Source organism: Antedon mediterranea, chromosome 1 (genome assembly GCF_964355755.1).
Source record: "Antedon mediterranea chromosome 1, ecAntMedi1.1, whole genome shotgun sequence".
NCBI classification, from domain to species: Eukaryota; Metazoa; Echinodermata; class Crinoidea; order Comatulida; family Antedonidae; genus Antedon; species Antedon mediterranea.
Genome location: NC_092670.1, coordinates 6199685 through 6223513, shown reverse-complemented (window position 1 = coordinate 6223513; position 23829 = coordinate 6199685). Strand labels below are relative to the sequence as shown.

The 23829-nt window shown below is 34.5% G+C and overlaps 1 protein-coding gene across 1 annotated transcript; it reads left to right on the top strand.

Annotated features, from left to right (window-relative positions):
- Positions 1-737: 737 nt before the first annotated feature.
- Positions 738-22809, top strand: LOC140054809 (DNA mismatch repair protein Mlh1-like). The gene is made up of 18 exons (XM_072099907.1): positions 738-862; positions 1411-1501; positions 1650-1748; positions 2588-2661; positions 2765-2837; positions 2954-3088; positions 3387-3475; positions 4182-4294; positions 5918-6011; positions 6656-6809; positions 7146-7438; positions 8007-8209; positions 10176-10284; positions 10390-10453; positions 16158-16322; positions 16985-17077; positions 17395-17484; positions 17576-22809. The coding sequence occupies exons 1-18, from the start codon at positions 756-758 to the stop codon at positions 17753-17755; spliced, it is 2226 nt and encodes a 741-aa protein (XP_071956008.1). The 5' UTR covers positions 738-755; the 3' UTR covers positions 17756-22809.
- The last annotated feature ends 1020 nt before the right edge of the window (positions 22810-23829 follow it).

Sequence of the window (23829 nt, the reverse complement as noted above, 5' to 3'; positions counted from 1 at the left end):
GGCTAGGCCTAGTAGGTAGCCTATATTTCTAAATAGACCTATAGCTTGGAGTCGTTTTAGAAAGCCTCTTATTAGACGCATCTACTAATCTATAATAATATCGGTCACATTTTATTTTGGTCGCGTAAAAATCAACAAACCGATCTATTTAGCCTAGGAGATTAGATAGGCCTCCTACGTACGCTGTTTATCATATCGGTGGCGTTTGAAATCAGTTCACGTTTTTTTTATTATTATTATTTATTCTTTATTAAAAACAAACCAATTGGCAGCAAATCTGCTGAATTGCATGGTAAGGAACAATATACATTCAAAAGACAAGAAAAGTATAGTCATTATAAAACAAAATAATCGCAATTACAAAATTGTTTTATTTTTTAGTGCTAATTTGCATGGGGCATGCTGTATTTTATTTAAATTCGCCTTTAATATAGAAATTCAAATAATAGGCCTAGGCCTATATTGAGATTAAAAAGTTTTTAAACCTCTGTATTATTTTAAAAAGTAAATATGAATATTATTTATAAAATATTCAGTTACTAAATAAATAATATCCACATGGTGTTGGTAAAATAACTAATTTATCCTAACAATACTTTAGATAAAAATACCAGAAGTTGATTTTATCGCATCTAAAATAAAAACTGTTGATTTCAAATGTGACCGCTATCATCTTATTCTTGACCGCTATCATCTTATTCTTAACCCTGAAGATTTTACATTTTGTTTTAGTAAAGTAAAGCAGACAAGTTAAAATGGCTGAAGTAATCCGAAAACTTGATGAAACTGTTGTGAATCGCATAGCAGCAGGCGAGGTAATACAAAGACCAGCAAATGCCCTCAAAGAGATGATTGAAAATTGGTAAAAGATAATGTTATGTTTTTATTTATTAGAATATCCACTTGTCTAGTATTGATAGGCCTACATTCAAAACAATACAACACTCCTCAGTGCATATACATTTAAATATATACTTTGTTCATTGGAATGTCCATGTTAAAAATATCCACTTTTATTTGGTACTGATAGGCCTACAGTTCACACAATACAGCCACCCCCTCCCCCCCCCCCCCCCTCCCTCCCTCCCTCCCTCCCCCAAACAAATTGTTGACTACTGAGATTTCAAAGCGATTGTCATCATGTGTGAAAACAATACAATATCTCAGGAGGTTTGTATACAACTTATAACATGTAGTGTGAAAAGGCTACAAGTTTTCCTGGACTCTTCTACTTTCTTTTTAGGGGTGTTTTGAGAATGGTACCTGTCATCTCCAGTAGTAGTATAAATGATCCCTTTAGCCATGCTTATTCTGAATTTTATTTCTTAGTGTTTATTAATATTATTTATTTATTCAGGCAAATATACATTCTACAAACTATAATTGGTAAATTATACGTTTGCTTTATAGTTTGGATGCCAAGGCTACAAGTATTCAGGTAACTGTCAAATCTGGTGGTCTGAAATTACTGCAGATTCAGGATAATGGCACAGGTATACGAGTAAGTATGTGTGTGTGTTCCTGCTGGTAAAATGCAAAGCTTGTAATAGAGGGAGAAACATGGAAAATTGACTACCCAACTCGTCAATTTTTAATGATGTTACCATAGTTCACATTCTATCTCTATTGTTTTTACATTTTCATTACAGAAAGAAGATATGGAAATCGTGTGCGAGCGCTTTACCACTAGTAAATTGAGACATTTTGAGGACCTAACGAGCATCTCAACGTACGGTTTTAGAGGAGAGGTACAATAATAACACCACAAATTAAAATTTATATAGATGCTCCACCAATTACCATTACCATGTCAAGGGTGTAATTGTGCAAGGTGGAGGTGAACGGCAATACCCACCCATCTTTATTTTAAGCTTTCCACTGTTAATATAACATTTACGGTACATGAAAGTTATTTATACTTGAAAGTATCATTTTTTTCACTGAGCCCCTAAACTTTTATTTCATTTGGTCCTTGCGGTAATTCATGACAGGCACAATCGGTCACATAAAAATACAATAATAAAATATAAATAATTAAAATAAATATAAACAAGTAAAGATTTGTAATAAAGATACACTACACAAAATAAACTACAATGTGATTTAACAGTATTTTTCAATGCATTGAAAGCATGGATGGAAAAAGAAACTAATGAATTTAGATATCTGTTCTACATAGTGTGCTACGTAGTCGCTTTCCTGACCTTAACCATACATAATCTCGGTGTAATGGACGTTTATCACATTTTTAAAAGGTTATTATGTTAATATAGTTGACAAAAAAGGCAATACTTTTCATAATTCTGTATTTGTTTCCTTTCCTAGACTATGGGAGCAAATACCAAATGACATAAAAGATTCACAAACCATTTCAATATTTAAGGCTGCTCTAACAAAACACTATATTTCATGTTATGTATAGTTTATTTGTATTTTTCTTGTATATGGTTTTATCTTAACTGTTTGTATTGTATGGAGTGAGTGCAGAATCTGTTTGGGCTTTAGCCTATTCTCATTCCTGGTTATTTTTACATTGATGACCGAATAAATATTATTATTATTATAAACATCTTTCTTTCCTATCTAGGCCCTTGCTAGTATTAGCCACGTTGCTCATGTTGCTATAACAACCAAAACCCAAGATTCAAAATGTGCATACAAGTAAGTATTGCAATAATTTGCTCAAAACGTCTTATACAAAATTTATTTAGATTTATTTGTTAATATTTATTCAGAGAATTATTCTATTTTGATGATTTTCTAGAGGATCGTATTTAGATGGCAAGCTGAAGTCTGTATTAAAACCTTGTGCTGGCAATAAAGGGACACAGATTACAGTAAGTATTTATTTGCAAATGGTTTCCACAAATTATCACTCTAAGACAGAGGTTTTATAATTTGTTTTTCCATTTTTTACAGTGATTATTAATTCAATTATTTATTGATAATTAAGGTAGAAGATCTGTTCTACAACATAGCCACCAGAAGAAAAGCGTTGAAGAGTCCAAGTGAAGAGCACGCCAAGGTCACAGAGGTCGTCAGTAAATACGCCATTCACAATTCAGGTGTTAGCTTCACGCTTAAAAAGGTACCAACAAATGTTTATGTTTTTGTTTTCTCTTCAGGGGTAATGCGAGAATGTGGTAAGAGACGGAATAGAAACCTTAGTAATCACTTATAATAATATGAAACAATTGAATATCAATTATTATTATTTATTAAGTGCTTTTCCAATAAACCAAAGTGCTGTACACAGAAAATTGTTAACATATCCTTGCCATTTGATTATTATCATCACATATTTTGCTTTCAACATTGGGTTTACTATAAGTTATTAATACAGTAGTTTTTTTATTAATAGTTTTTTTTTTTCTAATTTTCAATAGCAAGGTGAAAGTACAGCTGATGTCCGCACATCCCAGAATGCCACTATTGTTGACAACATCAGAATTATTTATGGACCTTCTGTTGCTAGGTGAATTCAGAAATTATAATTTTATTATTCAAATGGGTGAAAGTTCAACTTGAATGAACAATTATTAAAAAAAACAAGTTTTTAAATAAATTCAAAAAATCCATATTCAGTTTTTATTATTTAATTATTAATGATTATGCTTTAATTAATTAATTTGATTAGGAAGTTTTAGTGATGGATGACACTTTCGGATGACTTATATGAGTAGAATGGGTTTCTAGTGTGAGTGTGAAAATTAGCAATAGTTGTCATTTCATATTTCAATCTTGGATGAAAGACAAAAAAACACCCCTTGTTGGCCAAAATTATAAAATGAGTGCCTAGGTCCCTGAAAATTGTTATCTCGATCATAGGGCTCTTGCTAAAAATACTCAAACCTTTTTTTTTCATGATTAGTGGGTTAGTTCTATGAGAAGGGGCTGATGATGTGAGCTCACTTTAGTGGCGGTGGATATGAATCTTAGGGTATGTTCAGAGCATGTGATGTCCAGTTTACCTAGCTTATTTAAGCTGTCTACACCATCAAACTAAAAAGAAGTGTGATGTGCCCAAACATGATAGTGTAGTGATATGACATCATCATGTCCATATTTGGGCACATCAAATTTTTTTGTCACATAAAGTTTGGCAGTGTAGACAGAGCTTAAGACAAAGTCTTTACGGTGCGAGCTGCACATTAATATATCTTTTGTTTTTTTTTTTGCAGAGAGCTGTTGGAAGTATCACAAGAAAATCCCAAATTAGGATATAAAATGAAAGGTCAAATTACCAATGCTAATTACTCCATGAAAAAGTGTATTTTTTTACTTTTCATTAACCGTAAGTGAAATAATTACCAGATGCAGTTATTGACTAAAAAAGATTGTACATTTATATAACGGTCCTTGAAAACTCATTAATGGGCCCTGTTTCTACTGCCAATCCCAACTATACCGTATAAATATACCGTATATGAAATTCGTGCACCGTTTCCGCTGCACATACTTCGTGGGTGGGCTGTAAAAAAGTAGGCTTTCATTACCCAAAAAGCATTTCGTTAGACGGAAGTATGGATTGACCTAGAGTCTCGTGTAGTGAGGTTACATGACAAAAACAAAACAATGATGGTTTCTCAAAACGTCGTAGCATTGCTTTCTATTTTAAATCTAATGAGCAGAAGTGGCAACGAATTTACACCGCACAAACAATCTAGAAATGTAGAATGGGCATTGACTAGATTTATGCAAAGAAGATGACGATGTTTGCCGATAACTTTGGCGTTATTAAGTCTACCACAAATTCTGCTTTTACTTTTGTAAATCTCGGTATCTCTTCTGTTACCATGCAGTCTCCCCCAACCTTCGCTTCTCCCCACAATTGAATTGCAAAAATAGTTATTTCTTCAGTCCACAGTGATATTTTGATCTGTTGCTTGCTTATACATATGTGTGTCAATGCAGCAGAAAAACCAAACAAACGCGTCACGCTCTGTTAGTTTTTGACCTTGTGTCATGGGCCGGGTCACATATACGGTATATTTTGAGTGCAGCAGAAACGGGGTACGAAATATACGGGGTACGAAATATACGGTATATTTTGGAATATACCGTATAATATCCACAAACGATGGGGATATTTATGCGGTATATATACCGCATATATATACGGTATATTTTTTATGGGACCCATTTCTGCTGCCAAAAAATATACCGTATATAAAATATACCGTATATATACGCAGGGAAAAATTTCATTTCAAAATTTTGTTTAGCAATATTGCTAATCAAACTGATTTTTGATTCGAGAAACATATAGTTTTGTATTGTATTTTTTGCTACACAATTGTACAAATGTGTAGCAATAAGGTTGTTTTGTATAGCTTTTTGCTATGCTACACTGGCGAAATTATTCCCTGATACGGTATATTTTTGGCAGCAGAAACGGGGCCAAATTTGATTGCAACCTTGTATAGACCCAGTTCCTACTCTTTAATCATGTCAAGTCATGTTCATGGTAATGATTGCCTAATATATAGTTAGAGGTAAACAGCTATAAAGATTGGAGGTGTGGCTTGGTGGTTATGATGCTTGGCTACCAATCCAAGGGTCCTGAGTTAAGTCCTGTCATATTTCAGGACTTTCTAATGACAATATACAATGCCACTCCCAAATACTTGTAATACGACTTTATGTAGTATCTTGTACATGTTTATCTTGTGAACAGGATTTACTCCTTTAAAAAGGATAGTGAATAAATTCACCTTGATATAAATAAACAAAAGAAATAAACTAAAAGTCACCTTATAAACAGCATAAATGGCAAGTCCCAAACACATGTCAACGTATAATTGTAACATTTTGAGGGAATATCTCTGCTTAAACTCTTACCTGCCTAAAGCACATGACAGACACATAGAGATAATATGACAACATTTTCAGTTGGTATTATTGATTATTTCTGCAGATCGTCTTGTTGATTGTTCACCTTTGAAGAAGGCGATTGAAACGGTGTATTCTGCTTACCTACCAAAACACATGCATCCATTTATGTATATGAGGTAACATTTCTAAAAAATGTATTTTATATTTTGTAGATTCAAATATTAAAAAAAAAAGAGAATGAAGGAAACAAAAAATAGATAGTATAGATATTGTTCTGCTTTTTATCTGATATTTGTAATCGTGTGAGTTATTATTGTTGTTTATATATTGGAAAAACTCAAATTTGAAAATCATAAATTAAATATTGAAAATCTTGACAATGTGAGCCAGCCCAAATAAAGACTGATTTCTAAAAGATGTAACTGTATTTCAATTCAGTGAACTATTTCCACAAAATAGCAGCTTAATTAACCTCTTATAGCAGGGTCCATTTTTGTGATGTCGGTTAATGGATGTGACCATGCGGACAGTTCTGCAATATATTATTGTCACCAGTGTAATGAAGCGTTATGTTTAATTTCTGTTGTTTTAATTTTGTTCCAGTTTGGAAATAAATCCTGCAAATATTGATATAAATATTCATCCATCTAAATGTGAAGTACATTTATAACTGCAGATCTACCACTTTTTAGTAATTAACAGGGTCCAAATTTGTGAAAGTTGGTTAATGGATGTGACCATGCGGACAGATATTATGATGATGCACTATATTATTGTCACCAGTGTAACAAAGCGTTATAATGTTTTAATTTTGTTCCAGTTTGGAAATAAATCCTGCAAACATTGATGTAAATGTTCATCCAACCAAATATGAAGTACATTTTCTGCATGAGGGCGCTATTATAGAAGATATACAAAAATGCGTAGAACAAAAACTGATTGGTTGCAATGCTTCTCGCACTTTCTTTGCACAGGTAATGTATATAGTATTTGTAAAATAATATTAGTTTTTTCTTCAAATGATTAATAATCAGTACATGCGTATAAGCTTAGAATAAACATCATTTTCAGGGTGGTATCAAGTCGATTTAAACGTTCAGTCTTCATCTATCATCCAAGTATCATGATTAAATATATCAATTCAGTTCACCATTTCCTGTCCAGATGCCCAAAGCAGGTTTTAGAACAATAACAAATGCTAAGAAAATGGACATTTGTTCATAAATCATTACCTTACCTTTAGAACTAGCTATGTATACTTCAGTATTAAATATATAAATTCATTGTATAGATATTCATGTTTATTTTAGACTCTTTTACCCAGTTCTCAAATAAATGTCAAAGAGCCTATCAAGAACTCTGAAGGTCAAAGTTCAAAGGATAAAGTTTATGCACATCAGATGGTTCGTACCGATGACAAGTTACAGAAACTTGATGCATTTATGGCTGGTGAGAAGTCAAGCATGCAAGTTGTTCAGTCTACAGATGACGGACAGCAACAGGCAAAAAATCAAGATGGCGGCCATAGCAGCAAGGCCGTTTACTATAGCAATGAAAGTAGTCAATCTGATAAAATGGTTATAGACCCTCCTGTAACTAGCAGGTACAGTATCACATTGTTTGATAATTTTGGTTTAAAATAAACTGAGTTCCTTGATCAGGATCAGTGCAAGAATTATCAACAGTGAATGTGAACATGTGAATGCATGTGTAAAGTTTCAATTTATTCCGGCAAGTTGTTTCAAATTGTTGGTTTTGAGAACTGTGTATTATCTTATTTGGTCTCCTTTAGGACAATTCTATTAAGAATACTTTCTCATGAAATGAACAAGGGGCAATGTCTGTTTTACCACTACTGTATGACCAACCCCTAATCAGGGTTACACATAAATTACTTGTTGATGATTCCCGAACCAGAACATCTGAAACATACACTTATCCCTATGTTAAGTCAGTTTTACCTTTCTCATACAAACTGTATTCCTCAGTGGAGAGGTTTGGTGATTAAATACAGTGTATTGGCATTTTAATCCAAAGTCCAGGCTTGTACCTATGCAGTACCAAACTGCACTACTTATACTGTAACAATAAATACATTTTAAGATATCTGTCTACCTATGGTCTTGCTGTTGGAAGTGATTAAGAATAAGATAAAACACATTTTTTAACAGCGTCAGAAAACGACCGCATGAGCTTTGCTGCGAAGAAGAAGAGGAGGATGATATTGAAATGCAAGACAGTACTATTCCTACAAACACAACCTCAACTGAAGCAGGAAATGCAGATGACCTTCATAATCGTTCCCATCATAGCCCAGTGCGTTTGACGAGTGTACTACAGTTACAGCAAGATGTAGAAGATAAGTTACATAAAGGTACGACTTAGATATTTGTCAAAAGTTTCTCTATTTAATTACAAATTTGTCACTTCAAATTCAGATACAGTATATATATAATGCAGACCTTGATTTAAAAGGAGCGCCATGGCGCTGACGCTCTTTGGCGCTCCTGAAAACGATCAAAGGAGCGCCTAAAATAGCGCTCCCCAACCTGTTACATTGCGTCATAAAAATATATATAATGATAAGAATATTAACCCCGAATACAACACACAGTCTATATATAGTCGTGCAAACGATCTTTGTTATGGCCACCCCCGATAGGCTAGGCGCGCATACGATCTTTGATGTTGCGAGAAAAATATCGTAAACAATTCATTCTAAATATAGTATCAGAACGTTCAATCGGTAGCTCAAAAAGACTGCCGTCAGAAGACCGTAATTATACAGACCTAGTTTTTTTGGTCACATGGCATGAAACGCGATACTCTCTGCTTTACCGCAACATCTCACATGTTTTTTTTTTTAACTCAGTATGTGAGGGTGGTTGCCGACGATAAACAGTAATTAAGATCGTGTACCTGGATTTTGTGTCACATGACATGAAACATAATACTCTCTCTGATCTTAATAACTGCTCACATGTTTTCCCCTCCAAATTCTGGTCGGGCCTTTTCTTATACACATGTCGCCTTTATGTTAAATCTTATAGTAATTAATATGGAATATATATTTATTTTGCATATATTTTGTTGGTGTCCTAGCCTAGGTGTCGTTGTTTTTATAATTCGCTGACCCAAGGACAAGGTAGGATTAAATAATTTATAGTGTAGGCCGCCTAGACTAGATAGATAGCCTCGACTCTCTCTCTCTCTGCATGAGCTGAGAGGTCCACGGACCCGATGTCGTCTCGTCAGCGGAGTTTCGTCCAAATTAGGATAACCGATGCGTAGGCCTAGCTAGGGTGGCTACAAAAATTGACGTCTACTATCTTTAGATAGGATTTTAATTAGCAAACAATACATTGTTTGTTTGCATTGTCAATGCTTCTAAAGGCGATGACATTTGTTTACTAACCCTACGAACCACCCTACGATCGACGCGTAGATAATTATCATAACAATACATCGTAGACTACGTTCAGAGAACAATGACCTACGATGAATTTTACGTGCGAGAGTACCATTTCCGGCCATCTAGAGGTGTCATTTATCAAAATTCGGCTCGCCACAGGCCCAACCATGGTGGGCCTGTGCCTCGAATACTTAATCAAAATAATGGCTCTCCTCAACATATTGAGGAGAGCCATTAGGAGCTCTCCTCTTATATTTATAAATCAAGGTTAAATCAAGGACGCGTTAGATCGTTCACCCTCCCCAAAGTCCGGACACAACGCACAAAAAACTTCATTACTTTCCACGGAGTTTTCAATGATTGGTGAATGATCAGTAACTGAGTTATGATAAGCAAATTGTGAACCCCTATTGGTTTGTGTTACTGGATGTACTATGATGGCCATTGAAAGACTGATTTGTGGACTATGATTTATTTTAGTATTACTTGTTTGGACTGTGTTATACTATGTGTTTACATATTTACTATTATATTTATGTCAACACCATCACTGCTTACTTGATGCAATAAAGGAATTAAATAATAAAAATAATATAAGGTCTGTATAATGTATATGTATGTATAATGTATATGTATGTATAATGTATATGTATGTATAATGTATATGTATGTATAATGTATATGTATGTATAATGTATAAAGGGTCCTGGGTTCAAGTCCCGTCACATGTCAGGATTTTTTCTAAGGACCAAATTACCCCACTCCCAAAGACTTGTAATATATGTGTATATGTTTGTCTTGTGAACCTCTGAGGGTCCCTAATGATCAGCAACAGCTGGATGGATCACCCTCATTAAATATGGTTTAAAAAAAAAATTTAAACTAAATGTGTATATTTATATGAGTTAATTAATTCTATGTATTTTAGGTCTGAGAGAAATTGTCAAACACCATACATTTGTTGGCTGTGTCAGCTCCCAGCATGCACTGTTACAACATCAGACCAAACTGTATTTAGTTGACACTGCAAAACTGAGGTATTGTAATATTAAGACATTTTTCAATAAAAGGGATATATTTACAAATAAATAGTAACATTTATTTATATTTGAATATATATATTTCTCTGATTTTTTTTCTAGCAAAGAGCTTTTTCATCAACTTCTATTATTCGATTTTGGAAACTTTGGCTTTATGCGACTTTCTGTAAGTAAATCTATATATAAATTTACGTAAGGGCAAAATTCGGTAAATCGCGCCTTACTTTTAGAATTTTTACTCGATGGTATATAAAGTTGGTTCGTACTTTCGGTACTGATTTTAACCACCTGATCTAACCCTGTTTACTAATTAAATTAAGTTAGATAAAACGAATTTAGGTTCAACGATTTGCCCCCAATAGGGGTGTTTTCCGATCGTGGTATACACTGTCTAATGGATGTCAATCTTGAAAAATACCTGCCACAAAAATTCGAGGAGGCTTCGCATTTTCCTATCTCCTCCTACGATAATTGTTTTTAATAGCTGAAAACCGGTTGAACAGCTCGAGTACAATATCATGATGTTGAAGACAGGCCAATTTTCTTAAAAAAATACTATTTTGATAGATTTTTAATATACGTTTATACAAATGTATTGATTTGCAATGAATGGAACATTCCAATCTCTGTCGTTCCACAAGTGTCTATTCCATCAGGCGTCGTAAAGGAAAGTACTGTATACTCATAACAGAAATTCGATCCATTTGTTTTTCAATCTGTGCTGCAGAGGTTGGATATAATTTTTTTTAAACGGATAATGAGCTGGTGCTAGCGTTTTCAGTCGCCGTATATTTATTATGTACAAATCTTTATTATTGCAGTTAAACCACCCATATCATCACCCTTCCCTCACTGGCATGAGTAGCGTTGTAAAGCCATAATAGAGCCTGATAGGCCAACGGTGCATCATATGCCCTAAACGCAAAACAACTTTGGTGGGTAGGGTAGGAACCAACTTAAGTATGAATTGGCTCTAAGAAACAATTGAAAACCAACAATTGGTCTCATTTTGTGACAAGTTTCTCTTTCGGAAGTAATTCCCAGGGTGCTAATTTTAGTTGAGTACATAAATCAGTGTCTATTTATTCGTTTCTGTAAACGACATGTATTATTGTACGTACATTTGAAATTGTCAGTTTTTTAACGCTGAAATTATTATGTATTCGAGAACCATATGTGGGCACGACCTAGATGGTGCGCGAGCGAAGCGAGCGTACCATCTAGGGTAGTAACAATTTTAATTTAAATTGTTTTATTAAAATATATTGTATACTATATTGTTGAATCTCCCATTGTGAACTGTTACCCCATAATGAACATGCCCTCAAAAGTCTGTTATTTTTTAATTTTGATACCTATTGGTATGTTTCCACAATTTTTGATTTAACATTTTCAATTTCTTGTATAAAAATGTACCCTTTGTAAATAATTAAGTTTTTAAAGAAATTTATGAAAAATTGAATGTCTTTTGCATTGAGAGTGTTGCAAAATTCTGTAATGTGGCCTACTTTCGTAAGTGGATACTTTTTATGGTCTTAAAGGCGTCCACTTCTAGTTGATTTGATTTGATTTGATTTATTTCGGCATCAGTACATAAAATATCACAGACATACAATTAAAATTGACAAATATAAAAATACCAATATAAAACAAGGATGCCAAGGATAACTCATAAAAGTCCTCTACGGACTTGTTTCCAATGAGGTCCTTTGAAAGAACAGCAAAAAAGACAAACAAAGCAACATAATAAAAATGACAAAAAACAGCAAAAAGGACAATCGAAAAAAGAAGAAGCGCTAATTTAAAGTTTCTAGAGCTAGTGAACGTTCCTGTAGATACTTTTTAACTTTACTTTTAAAACAACAAACAGTTTGTGATTCCTTAATGTTAATTGGTAAATTATTCCATTCTTTAATAGCATTGTAAAAAAAGGTCACATGTGCCATTGGCTTGATAGTTGGGATTCTAAAATTAAAATTGCATCCCCTAGTATTGTAATTATGACTGTCTGAAATTCTAATAAAACGATTGCATAAATAAGGTGGACAACAATGATTATATATTTTAAAAACATGACAGGCTCTAAGAAATTCGACACGGTCTTGGACTTTTAACATACCAACGTCGTTTAGCTGAGATTGACCAACATGAGATCGGGGACCTAACTTTTTTATAAAACGAACCATTTTGTTTTGAGTCGTTTGTAATTTTGATTTTAAATTTTTATTTACCGTAGAAGACCATGAGCAAACCGAATAATCGAACATCGGTTGGATTAAAGCAAAACTAAGAATTTTGCGACAATGTGAATTAAGAAATGATGATTGTCGGTACAGAAATTTCAGTCTGCCGTTTGCTTTGTTTATAACAGAGCGGGCAATGACGTCACCTGATACATTTTGGTCAATCTCAATACCTAGATATTTGATAGATTTTGATCCATTTATAGTCGTTCCAAAGCAATCAATATAGAATTCGTTTACTTTGCTTAATCTACGTTTAGAACCAAACAGGATGCATTCGGTCTTACCCATATGAAGCGAAAGTTGATTGTCGATCAGCCAATTATTGCATGATACGAGATTGTTTTGGAGTTTAGATTGGATTGCGATTGGATCTTTATGGGAGTAAAAAATTGCACAATCGTCAGCGTACAAAACAACTTTACAATCACTTTCGATACTAGATGGTAGGTCATTCACGTAAATAAGAAACAAGAGAGGACCCAAAAGGCTACCCTGGGGGACTCCACATCCAATCTCAATAGAGTTTGATTTGGTTCCTTTAATATCGACAATCTGATTTCGCCCAGACAGGTACGCTTGAAACCAACCGATAGACCGGCATCCTAGATACTTAAGTTTTTTACACAAAATATCATGATTGACCGAGTCAAAGGCCTTTTGGACATCGAGTAAAACCATACCCGTAAATAAACCATTTGACATTTGAACTCTAAGGTGATCTCTAAGATGGATAAGACATGTGTCGGTAGAAAATGATCTACGAAAACCGGATTGATGATCGTAGATAAGTTGATTCCTTTCAAGGTAATCGGAAACTTGTATATATACCACCTTCTCCAGAATTTTCGAAACTGAGGAGAGAATGCTTATAGGTCTGTAATTGTTAGCCTCAGTTCTGGAATTCTTTTTATGAAGGGGCGTGACTTTTGCGAGTTTAAAATCCGAGGGAATACGTTCGTATTTAATGGAGAGGTTAATTATATGTGTTATTGGTATTTTAATATTAGGAGCTCCGTCTCTAAGAAATTTTGCAGGAATCTGATCAAGGCCTACACTTTTAGATGGGTTGAGATTTCTCAATTCCTCTTCGATAAGGCTCTCGTCAATTTCTTCGAGAGAAAAACCAGAAACATGTTTGATTTTGCTATTATAGTAATTTTTAAAGGCATTCGAACCCACACTAAAAAGGTTACTGGGAGAAGGCAATTTCTTCATTAAATCGGAAGCAATATTTGCGAAGTATTTATTGAAATAATTTGAAACTTCGCTTTCATTATGGCAAAGATTCCCATTAACATCTAACGAAACAGTGCTACCCTTTTGTGGCTTATTTTTATATCCCAAATCTTTAAGGCATTTCCAGAGTTTATTGGGATTATTTTTGTTAACTTCTACCTTATTTAAAAAACATTCAGATTTTGCTTTCTTTATGTCCTTTTGTATGCGATTACGTAACTTACGAAATGCATCGTAAAGGTCTGGCCTATTTGGGTTATTCTTGAACTTATTTAATATCGAGTCTCTTTCTTTTATGGCACTTAATATTTCCGGTGTCATCCACTCTTCAGATTTTTGTTTTAGGCGCACCTGTTTGAGAGGAGCCATTCTGTTTATAAGAGACAAAAATATTTTTTTAAAAGAGCACCAGGCAAAGTCCACATCTGATGAATCGAGAACAGGCGACCAATCAGATTGTGTCAATTGCTCATTAAAAATATTAACATCGTAGTTCTTAAGTGAACGAATTTTGATAGTTTTATGTTGGTTAAATTTATATTTTAAAGATTTACGAGTACAAAACGTTAGGCTGTGGTCACTAATGCCTACATGGATGACACCCGATTGCAAAATTTTTTGCGAATGGTTACATATGATAATATCTAAAACTGTTGATGTATACTTAGTAATTCGAGTTGGTTCCTTTATCAGATGGGTAAAGCTAAAAGTTTCAAGAGTTGTTTCTAACATTTTGTATATTGATGCAGATTCATTTTTCAAATTAATATTGAAGTCACCAAGGACAATAACTTCGACATCTGGTCGAATAGCAGCCAATATATTTTCAAACGAGTCAATAAATAGCTTATATGATTGACTTGGTGGACGATAAATTGATCCAACAACAATAGGACGCGTCCTCGGAAGCAAAATTTCCATCCAAATTGATTCAATACTTTCAGAATCCAGGTCCCGGCGTTCGCGTATAGATAGTCTTTCCTTGACAAAAAAACAAACACCTCCTCCAGACCGATTTCGATCTCGACGGAAAACGTTGTATCCTTCAATGTTGAGCTCCGCATCAGGAACAGTATTATCCAACATAGTTTCACATATAGAGATAACGGCTGCATTGGTTTTTATTGCGAGTAGGCGGAGTTCAGACATCTTTGGCAGTATTGACCTTACGTTAAGATGAATGAAGTGAAGGCCCTTTTCTTTAAAAACATTGAAGTCTTCCTCCACATTGAGATGGATTCCGGGTCCCGGGTTTGGAGAAATATCACCACATTTAAGCAAGATAGCAAAGAGTAAGCCTTTCCCTCTAAGATCAAAAGTCCGGTGTATGTGGGACGTATTCTTCCTTGTTTGATAATTTCCGGAACTGTAAATATAGGCAGGCGATACAAAAATGACACTTGTTGCAGCGACCGCAAAGTTAGCGTTGGAATGTTTGCACCTGGTAAAAATGGCTGATATGTCGTATCTCTCTTCGGCGGTTGCGTTAAAAAATTGGTCAACAAGTTGAAAATGCTTCACATTGTTAATCAAAAGAACAAGCACTGATGCATGGATAATAAAGGAAGCCATACTAAAAGTCATATTGGAAGGTTATCTGTATGCCGTATCTGACCAGCAAAAAGATCGCGTTGCTCGAAAAATAGCTCGTGTTGAGCTCGTCTGTATCCGTCCACGTTACAAAATACAATTGTAAGCGTATCCACAATTCAATCAAATGGAATTCCAAGAATTCAGCAACCCAATGGTATATAAAATACCGATACAGTTAATGTTAAAAGTGAAAATAGAAACATCAAAAAACGATTCATCCGATAAAATAACAGAAAAGTTATCCACCAAAAGGCTTCGTCGGAAAATGTTAATCTTTGGTTATGTACATTTTTTCCTGGTTTCAGGTGTGAGAAGTCAAATACGCTTACCTTGCTGAAACCGTAGACTAATAAAGCGTTGATTATCCACCAAGTGGCTTCGTTGTGTAGTTGAAGTACTACGATGCGAAGAGAAAAACGCAATTAAAAGGCCATTAATCCACCAATTGGTTTCGTTGTTTTACTTAGGCTTAGGGAGTGCCCCTGAGCCACCAATGCGAAGTGGTTAAAAATTCTGTTTGCCCCGGTATAGCCTAGACTGCTCGGGTACTTTTGAGGCCTAGAGAGAGGTCCGAGTAGTTGGGTACAGTAGGTAGCTTAGTTTAAGCATCAGGTAATTAATTACACAGTAGTTTATGTGGTAAGGTCTATCCACTGTATTCACATCAGATTTATTGTAGGCGTTCAAAATAATATAGACATGGCTGAATGGTATTGAAAATAAAAAAAGTTTTAAAAAAATACATGAATACATATTACTTTAAAAAATTGTAATTAATGAATTTCCATTGTGTAGACCCCAGCGCCCATACATGAACTTGCTATGTTAGCCCTAGAATCAGATGAAAGTGGCTGGACAGAGGCTGATGGCACCAAAGAAGAGCTAGCCACTTACATCAAAGATCTTCTGACATCTAAAGCAGAAATGATGAAAGAATATTTCTCCATTGAAATCAACCAGGTATGTTAGAACTTGTATTACATTTCCAAAATATCATAGAAGTGCGAGAAAAGTCTTCAATACTGCCTCTATTTATTTGATATTAGGTTGTCTTATAAACAAAAATAGAATGTGTTGTTTAAAATGGTATCGTGTTTGGAGTAAACTGTCCAGTAGCACTGGATGCAAGCAATTGTATTTACCCTCTTTTGTTGGTCTATGTATTACCTATAATTACATCTGAATCAATACCCATTAGTACCCAAGGATTTAAATTGTTGCTTATGGCTTGCCTCACTTCATCTACTATGATCAGTTCTGTTTACCTCTCTTGCATTCATAAAGTGCTCCATCCAGCATTTACTGCTTTTTACAATTGATGGAACATGTGGCACAGTCTAGGGGTTTGAATAGTTAAAACCATTGTAGAAACTAGGTTTGGAGAGGCCTTGTTAGATGCTGAACTGAAAAGAAATAGAGCAGTTAAAATCACCATCTCAATCTAGATCAGTACCCGAGTTTTTAAATTGTTGCTTATGGCTTGCCTCACTTCATCTACTGTGATCAGTTCTGTTTACATTTCTTGCATTCATAAAGCTCCTTATTTGTAAGGGTTGGAAAACTTATCTTATGTCATAATATTACTGTTTTATATTACTTTTCAATTATCAATTACATTTCAGGAAGAAATGTTATGTTCTATACCTTTACTACTTGATGATTACGTTCCTCCTTTGCAAGGTTTGCCCATGTTTATACTTAGATTAGCGACTGAGGTAAGATTAACAATGGTATTATACAATATGATAATATTTATTGTCATTTAAACAATATGGTAAAAAATTAAATTGATTGCAATATCTAAATTTGACTTGAGTTTAAGTGTACATCAACATTTAGTGATCTTTGCTATCCGGGAGAAAATGTGAAAAACTGGAAGTACAATGATAGGTCAGGCGGGAGTCTACCGGCCAAAACGGAAGTGTTGGCCTGTATGTAATTGGTTGAATTTAGCATATTTCATGTTGTATAAATAAAGTATGGATTTAATTTTCATAATTTATGCCAATTATTTCAAATTTGCATTTCACAGGTTTGCTGGGATAGTGAGAAAGAGTGCTTTGATACTTTTTGTCAGGAGTGTAGTAGCTTTTATGCAGTACAGAAAGACCTACCTTTGAAAGTAAGTACTGTAACACATTTTAAATAACATAATACTAATAAATATTTTGGAAGTAAATTTATCTTTCACTTTGAATAAATTTCTTTTTCAGGAAAATAAAAAAGAAAAAAATGAAGAGTTTCCATCGTACAACTGGAGCTGGACTATTGAGCATGTACTGTATCCAGCATTCAGAAACCTCCTATTGCCCCCTCATAGACTCGTAGAAACCTCAAGCTTCTTACAAATAGCCAATCTACCAGATCTTTATAAAGTGTTTGAGCGTTGCTGACATCTCTATAGACCTACAGTACAGTTCACTCAACATAAAATGCATTTCCAAGACCAGGTGTGAATTAAATCACCTTCTTCTGAATGTAAAGCTGGTTATATCGTATCCATGGTCTTATAAATGTTATAGTTATTGCTAAATGATTATAATATAAATAAACACAAACTTGGCAAGTTTGAAGGTAAAGTTCGAATTGATTTCCAGTTCAGTCAAGATGGTATACAGCTTATCAGAACTATTCTTATAGTAAAATGATGCCATTATCTACTGAGTTATATTCTAAAGCTTTATCAATGTCAAGTACGTCCTTAAAACAGCTTCCACATAGATTGTTATTTTTAGCAGACCTATCCTTTCCTGGCTTTCCCTTTGACTTTTTATTACTCTCTCGTGCGAACTTTTCTAGTTGCTTGAGCCATCATGTGCACCTGGTAGGCCTAGTCCAAGGGACCAGTGGGCCTGTGAAACATCTGAAAAATCAACCCAAAAAGCATGCAATCCACTCAATTCTTCGGTTGTGTCTCTACTTGCTAATTCTTGTAGTAGTAGATCAAATTACAACTTGGAAAAACAAAAGTGGGATGTGGTATTCGAATAATCAATGAGCTTTACTTTTGTTGGTTTAATTTCAGCCTTAGTATTTAACCCTGTATGTTAAAAACATCTTGTGGCATAGTGTTTACTTTACTGCCTGTATCAAGTTTAAAGTCAATATTATTACCTTTGCTTTTATATGCCAATCTCTTGAGTAGAGTTGTTTTTAACCTGCTTTATAGTGTTTACATATAGTTCTGTTCTGATTCAAATTCTTTGCCGTTCAGAATCTTAAATTTTATGGAGCTTTGTGCGACACATCCTGGAATAGTGTCCTTTTGACATTTTGTAGTAAATGCTGGGCATTTGCCTTTATAGCAATGTGATCCAATCAGGTTTAACAAACAGATTACTATCTGCTTGTCCTGTTTAACAAACAGATTACTATCTGCTTGTCCTGTTTAACAAACAGATTACTATCTGCTTGTCCTGTTTAACAAACAGATTACTATCTGCTTGTCCTGTTTAACAAACAGATTACTATCTGCTTGTCCTGTTTAACAAACAGATTACTATCTGCTTGTCCTGTTTAACAAACAGATTACTATCTGCTTGTCCTGTTTAACAAACAGATTACTATCTGCTTGTCCTGTTTAACAAACAGATTACTATCTGCTTGTCCTGTTTAACAAACAGATTACTATCTGCTTGTCCTGTTTAACAAACAGATTACTATCTGCTTGTCCTGTTTAACAAACAGATTACTATCTGCTTGTCCTGTTTAACAAACAGATTACTATCTGCTTGTCCTGTTTAACAAACAGATTACTATCTGCTTGTCCTGTTTTCTGTCAAGACCGGATGCACACAAGAAAACTTAAAATAAATGTTTCCATTTCCACTTTTCACTGCATATGGTAACTGAAAGTATTTTAACCTTCCGACTGATGCAAGTGACATTAAAGATACTAATTTCCCTTGTCAAGACTTCTAGATAGCTTCTCTTTTTGCCAACTTTTTTTTTACTCGACTACGGTTGCCGCCTCTTCTATTTTAAGTTTCTGCTCTGCTGCTCCTCTATTAATTTTGAGCTTCTCAATCTTACTAGTTTTGCTTTTATCGATGCAGCTTTGGCTTCTTCTTGTAGCCTGAAAAATGAGAAAAATGCCTTGAAGTTTTAGAATAAGAAGAATACCTTGAGGAATGAGATCGAATCAAACTTTCGCTTTCATTTTCTCGATCCCTACTGTTAAATGACTTTTTTCCGCTGTCTTTTGCACTTTTACTTTACTGTGTATAAATTCAACAATAATACTGTGGCAGGTAGCTGATTCCTCTTTATCTAAAAGAGATAATAATTGAGAATAGGTTTGACGAAAAACCACCTATTATTGCTCTGGGCATCACTAACTGCTACAATCATTCTTCTCAACTTCCTACGCTCAGTTTCAAAGGCCTGCTGTTTGAGTTGGTATCCATATTCTAAACCCTTCGCGGTCATCTTCCTCTCTCAGACAGTTGTTGTTACTTTAAATATGACTACAATTAGATGAAATGAGTGTACTGTAGCTGGCTGGCAAGGTAAAGTTTGTTTACCCAGAACAACACAAATATAAACACAGAATTCAATATCTTCTTTATAAATACTGGCAATCTAAATGTAAAGTAAAATCCAGGTAAGTAAAATGGTGTGTTGGTAATTGCCCAATGCAGTAAACTTCTGGCTAAAATTACCTGTACAGTAGGCCTATATACTTTTACTGTACCTTCATTTCTGGCATCTGTACCAATTTCGGTTTGGACGAGCTTGTCTAGGTTGGACGTATCACTCTGTTAGTGCACCATTGCACTGCTATTGGTTCTTGGTAATGTATCTGTTCTACCGTAATTTTGTGTTGAGAATTCATTCCATTCAGGAAGAAAGCTGAAAATGTGGTCTTAGAGTTGCGCCAGAATTTGTTTTCGCGGTATCCATTATCGCACATTAGGTTTCACGCAGCTCTGAAAGCTTGAATACTGTAGTTTTAGAATTTTCAATTATGGCTCAAATTTGAGCACATATTGCTAGGCATATAGAATCAAATGGTAAAAATGCAGGAGAAACATCTTTGAGTCGCTCAGTAGCCTGGGCAGAATCTCTTTAATTGTGTACAATTGCACTGATGATGATAATAAAAACCAGCTGCATGGGCATTTGTTACAGTCAATCATACATCATCTGATGTTGCATCTTCAACATTTAATTGGTGTTTATTGCTTCGCGCCCATCATCTAATATTATTGGTTGGGTGTTGTTGCATGTTTGCCCAAAATATTTAATGCACATAGAGGTGCAAAATAGTCCCAAGTTTTTTGCAACTACTGTACATGCAATTAATTCTTCAATGGCCATCCTCTTTGCAACCATATGATACAACATTAAGCAAAGTATCAGGAGCAACAGAAAGTTCTGTTCAATTGGTGAAATCTCCGTCCCCATTCTGTATGAAGTAGTGTTCGGCACATCCAATCTTGAATTGTTAAATAAGTGCGGTACGATAATGCTTTGCTGCCGCAGTAGTTGGAGGTAGACTTGCTAACTGAAATTCTGAACTTCAGGAACTGCGACAGATTGCCCGTTTTTATGCAATGTGCCGGCATTCGTCATGTGATTTAAATTCAGCTGCTACATATAGTTTAAGAATGAACGTTTCTTCAGCTCTTCTCACCTTATCATGACTACTTTTATTTGTGAATGTGTCCATCAATTCATATTCTTGTCTTTTATGAATCTTGTTGAATGCTTTACGCTTTCCTTGACGATAGATTGCAGAAACCGTGTCACAGCATGTACAAACATCAAGTGATCCTTAGTGTCGCTGAATTTCATTAATATTGTAGACAGCAACACAACATCGGTTGTAGTTGTAGGAGTTCCCCGAGACACCAATATGATGACATGTACTGTACATGATTACCCACTGTGTGTCTGTACGCTGTTGAAACGATTAGTGTGTCTGCCTCTGCTTGTTTGACGTGTATGCCACCTGCTAGCATTTTATCAGCTAAATGGTGTATTAATTCTTCTTCTTATTGTTATTGTTAGCCAAACATATTGCTTGTGTAGTTGTGGTCGGCATGTTATCATCAAATAAGATATCTGCTCTGCTCTACGTCTCTGTTCGGCAGCCTTTGTCGAAGTGCCAACATATCCATCAAACACTACAGTTGGTTGATATATGGCCTGATGTGTTGACTTAATTCAAGTGGAAATGTTTCAACGATTATAGTGCAGTGTTCAATGAAACGTTTCCAAAACAAAACCACTGTAATTTCCTGCCAAAATTGTCCATTAGATGTGAGGATTTTTGTTCCTAGATGACAGACTTCCTTTACGCATCTCTCACAATCATGTTATGCGGGAATTCCCAGACAAACACAGGGTGTCTACTGTCATGTGGCAATTACTGCCACCAACTCTGAGTATTCCAGGCTTCTCCTAGTAGGCCTATAGCATGGGTTAAACCAGTTAAACTGGTCCATTTTATCTTGCTTCCAGCTTTATTTCATTGATCTTTCTTGAATGCACTACGACGCACAAGTAATAACTCTTTCAAAGTATCTTTGTTTTCTTTCGACATTTCTGAGCCCTCCGAGTAGGCCTACACTTAGACCTGCCCCAAATCTGTATTCATTGTCTTTATTTATTATTATTATGAATATGTAACGCCATATGTGTGAAAATATTTATCTTTTTACTAAAATAAGACAAAACTCCGCCTGGAACCCAGACTAGCCTACACCTAAACCGTTTTTATCTAATATTAGTTCCCCTATGAAACTATACTTGTTTGATCTTTAATTCCCCTACGGATCTACGGAACCATCTCTACATCATCCATACAATAATACGGCCAAAATTGATAAATTTGCAGAACAAGAAAAGCGTTTGCCTACTTTATATGCCATATTCAACTGAATAGTTTTAAGTGTCAGTTTGGCTGGACTTTTGTTATATCATAGGGTGAGGCAATAATAAATAAACACTTAACAATTTATGTGCTTTTGTTAATTCAACCTCACTATGTTTTAGTTTACTGTATTTTTTTACTTACTATATTATTTTCATTGAACCGCAATAAATTGCACATGGCCGTGTTTAAAAAAACTGTATATTAAAGCATACTAGTCCTACTAATAATAATATTTATTGAAGCTACACCTACAACGGTGGAACACGTTCATACACGGTGCGGTCTTAAAATAAATATATAGAAATTGAACAAACAATTGTTGTTGAAGTTTGTACAAGTACAAGTTCATTTTGGAATAATTTTTGTACGTCCGGACACCGTTAATGCATTGCTAGCAATAATATTTCCACTTTTCTGTATATATTTAGTGTGTGCATAGATTTTTAACTAAAAATAAGTTTAAAATATTTGTTTTCATGTTTCTTTTATTTGTCATTAGCTTTATTAATGAGTAATTTACGAGAGATAATATTCAATATATATCTTAACGGTGTTCACATAGTCTCTCCTGGGTGTTTAATCCTGAATATTCGAAAAATTAAATTACCGTAATACTCTAATAATAATTAACTAAACAAGTTTAAGTGAGTGGGTATTGAATAAAATAATAATAATTATTGACAATTAATAGAAGGGCAGTAAAAAATTATTTAACGTTTAAAATCACAGATTGCTGTACAGTAAACACCATTGTTGTGGGAATTGTGTACTTGAATGGATGGGTTTCCTATTCGAAAAATGGCCATAATAACAAGTTTTTTATATTCAATTATTATGCGATAATATTGCTATATATGATCATAGTTACTTTTACATAAATGCGCAGAGTCGATTTTCTACCCTTTTATTTTTTGACATAAATGGTTACTATAGCATAATAAACATGCGCAGAGGCGAGTAATGGGTTCTACGAATGTCAATTGTGCTATAGTAACCATATTTGACGTAAATGATTACAATAGCACAATGGACATGCGCAGAACCCATTATTCGTCTCTACGCATGTTTATTATGCTATAGTAACCATTTATGTCAAAAGTGGTTACTTTTACATAAATGCGCAGAGACGAATAATGGGTTCTGCGCATGTCAATTGTGCTATAGTAACCAGTTTTGACATAAATGGTTACTATAGCATAATAAACATGCGCAGAGACGAATAATGGGTTATGCGCATGTCCATTGTGCTATAGCAACCAGTTTTATCGAAAAATAAAAAGGTCGAAAATTGGTCATTTTTTGAAAAAATCCCTGAACTATAGTACAGGGAAATTTTCGAAAAATGGCCGATTTTCTACCCTTTTATTTTTTGACATAAATAGTTACTATAGCATAATAAACATGCGCAGAGGCGAGTAATGGGTTCTACGCATGTCAATTGTGCTATAGTAACCAGTTTTGACATAAATGGTTACTATAGCATAATAAACATGACGAATAATGGGTTCTGCGCATGTCAATTGTGCTATAGTAACCAGTTTTGACATAAATGGTTACTATAGCATAATAAACATGACGAATAATGGG

Excerpts from the sequence above, each read along its gene's own strand:
- LOC140054809 (XM_072099907.1), top strand. The coding sequence starts at position 756 with ATGGCTGAAGTAATCCGAAAACTTGATGAAACTGTTGTGAATCGCATA. Across the intron at positions 2,662-2,764 it reads GATTCAAAATGTGCATACAA|AGGATCGTATTTAGATGGCA; the intron begins GTAAGTATTGCA and ends ATGATTTTCTAG. Across the intron at positions 10,285-10,389 it reads GTTGACACTGCAAAACTGAG|CAAAGAGCTTTTTCATCAAC; the intron begins GTATTGTAATAT and ends TTTTTTTTCTAG.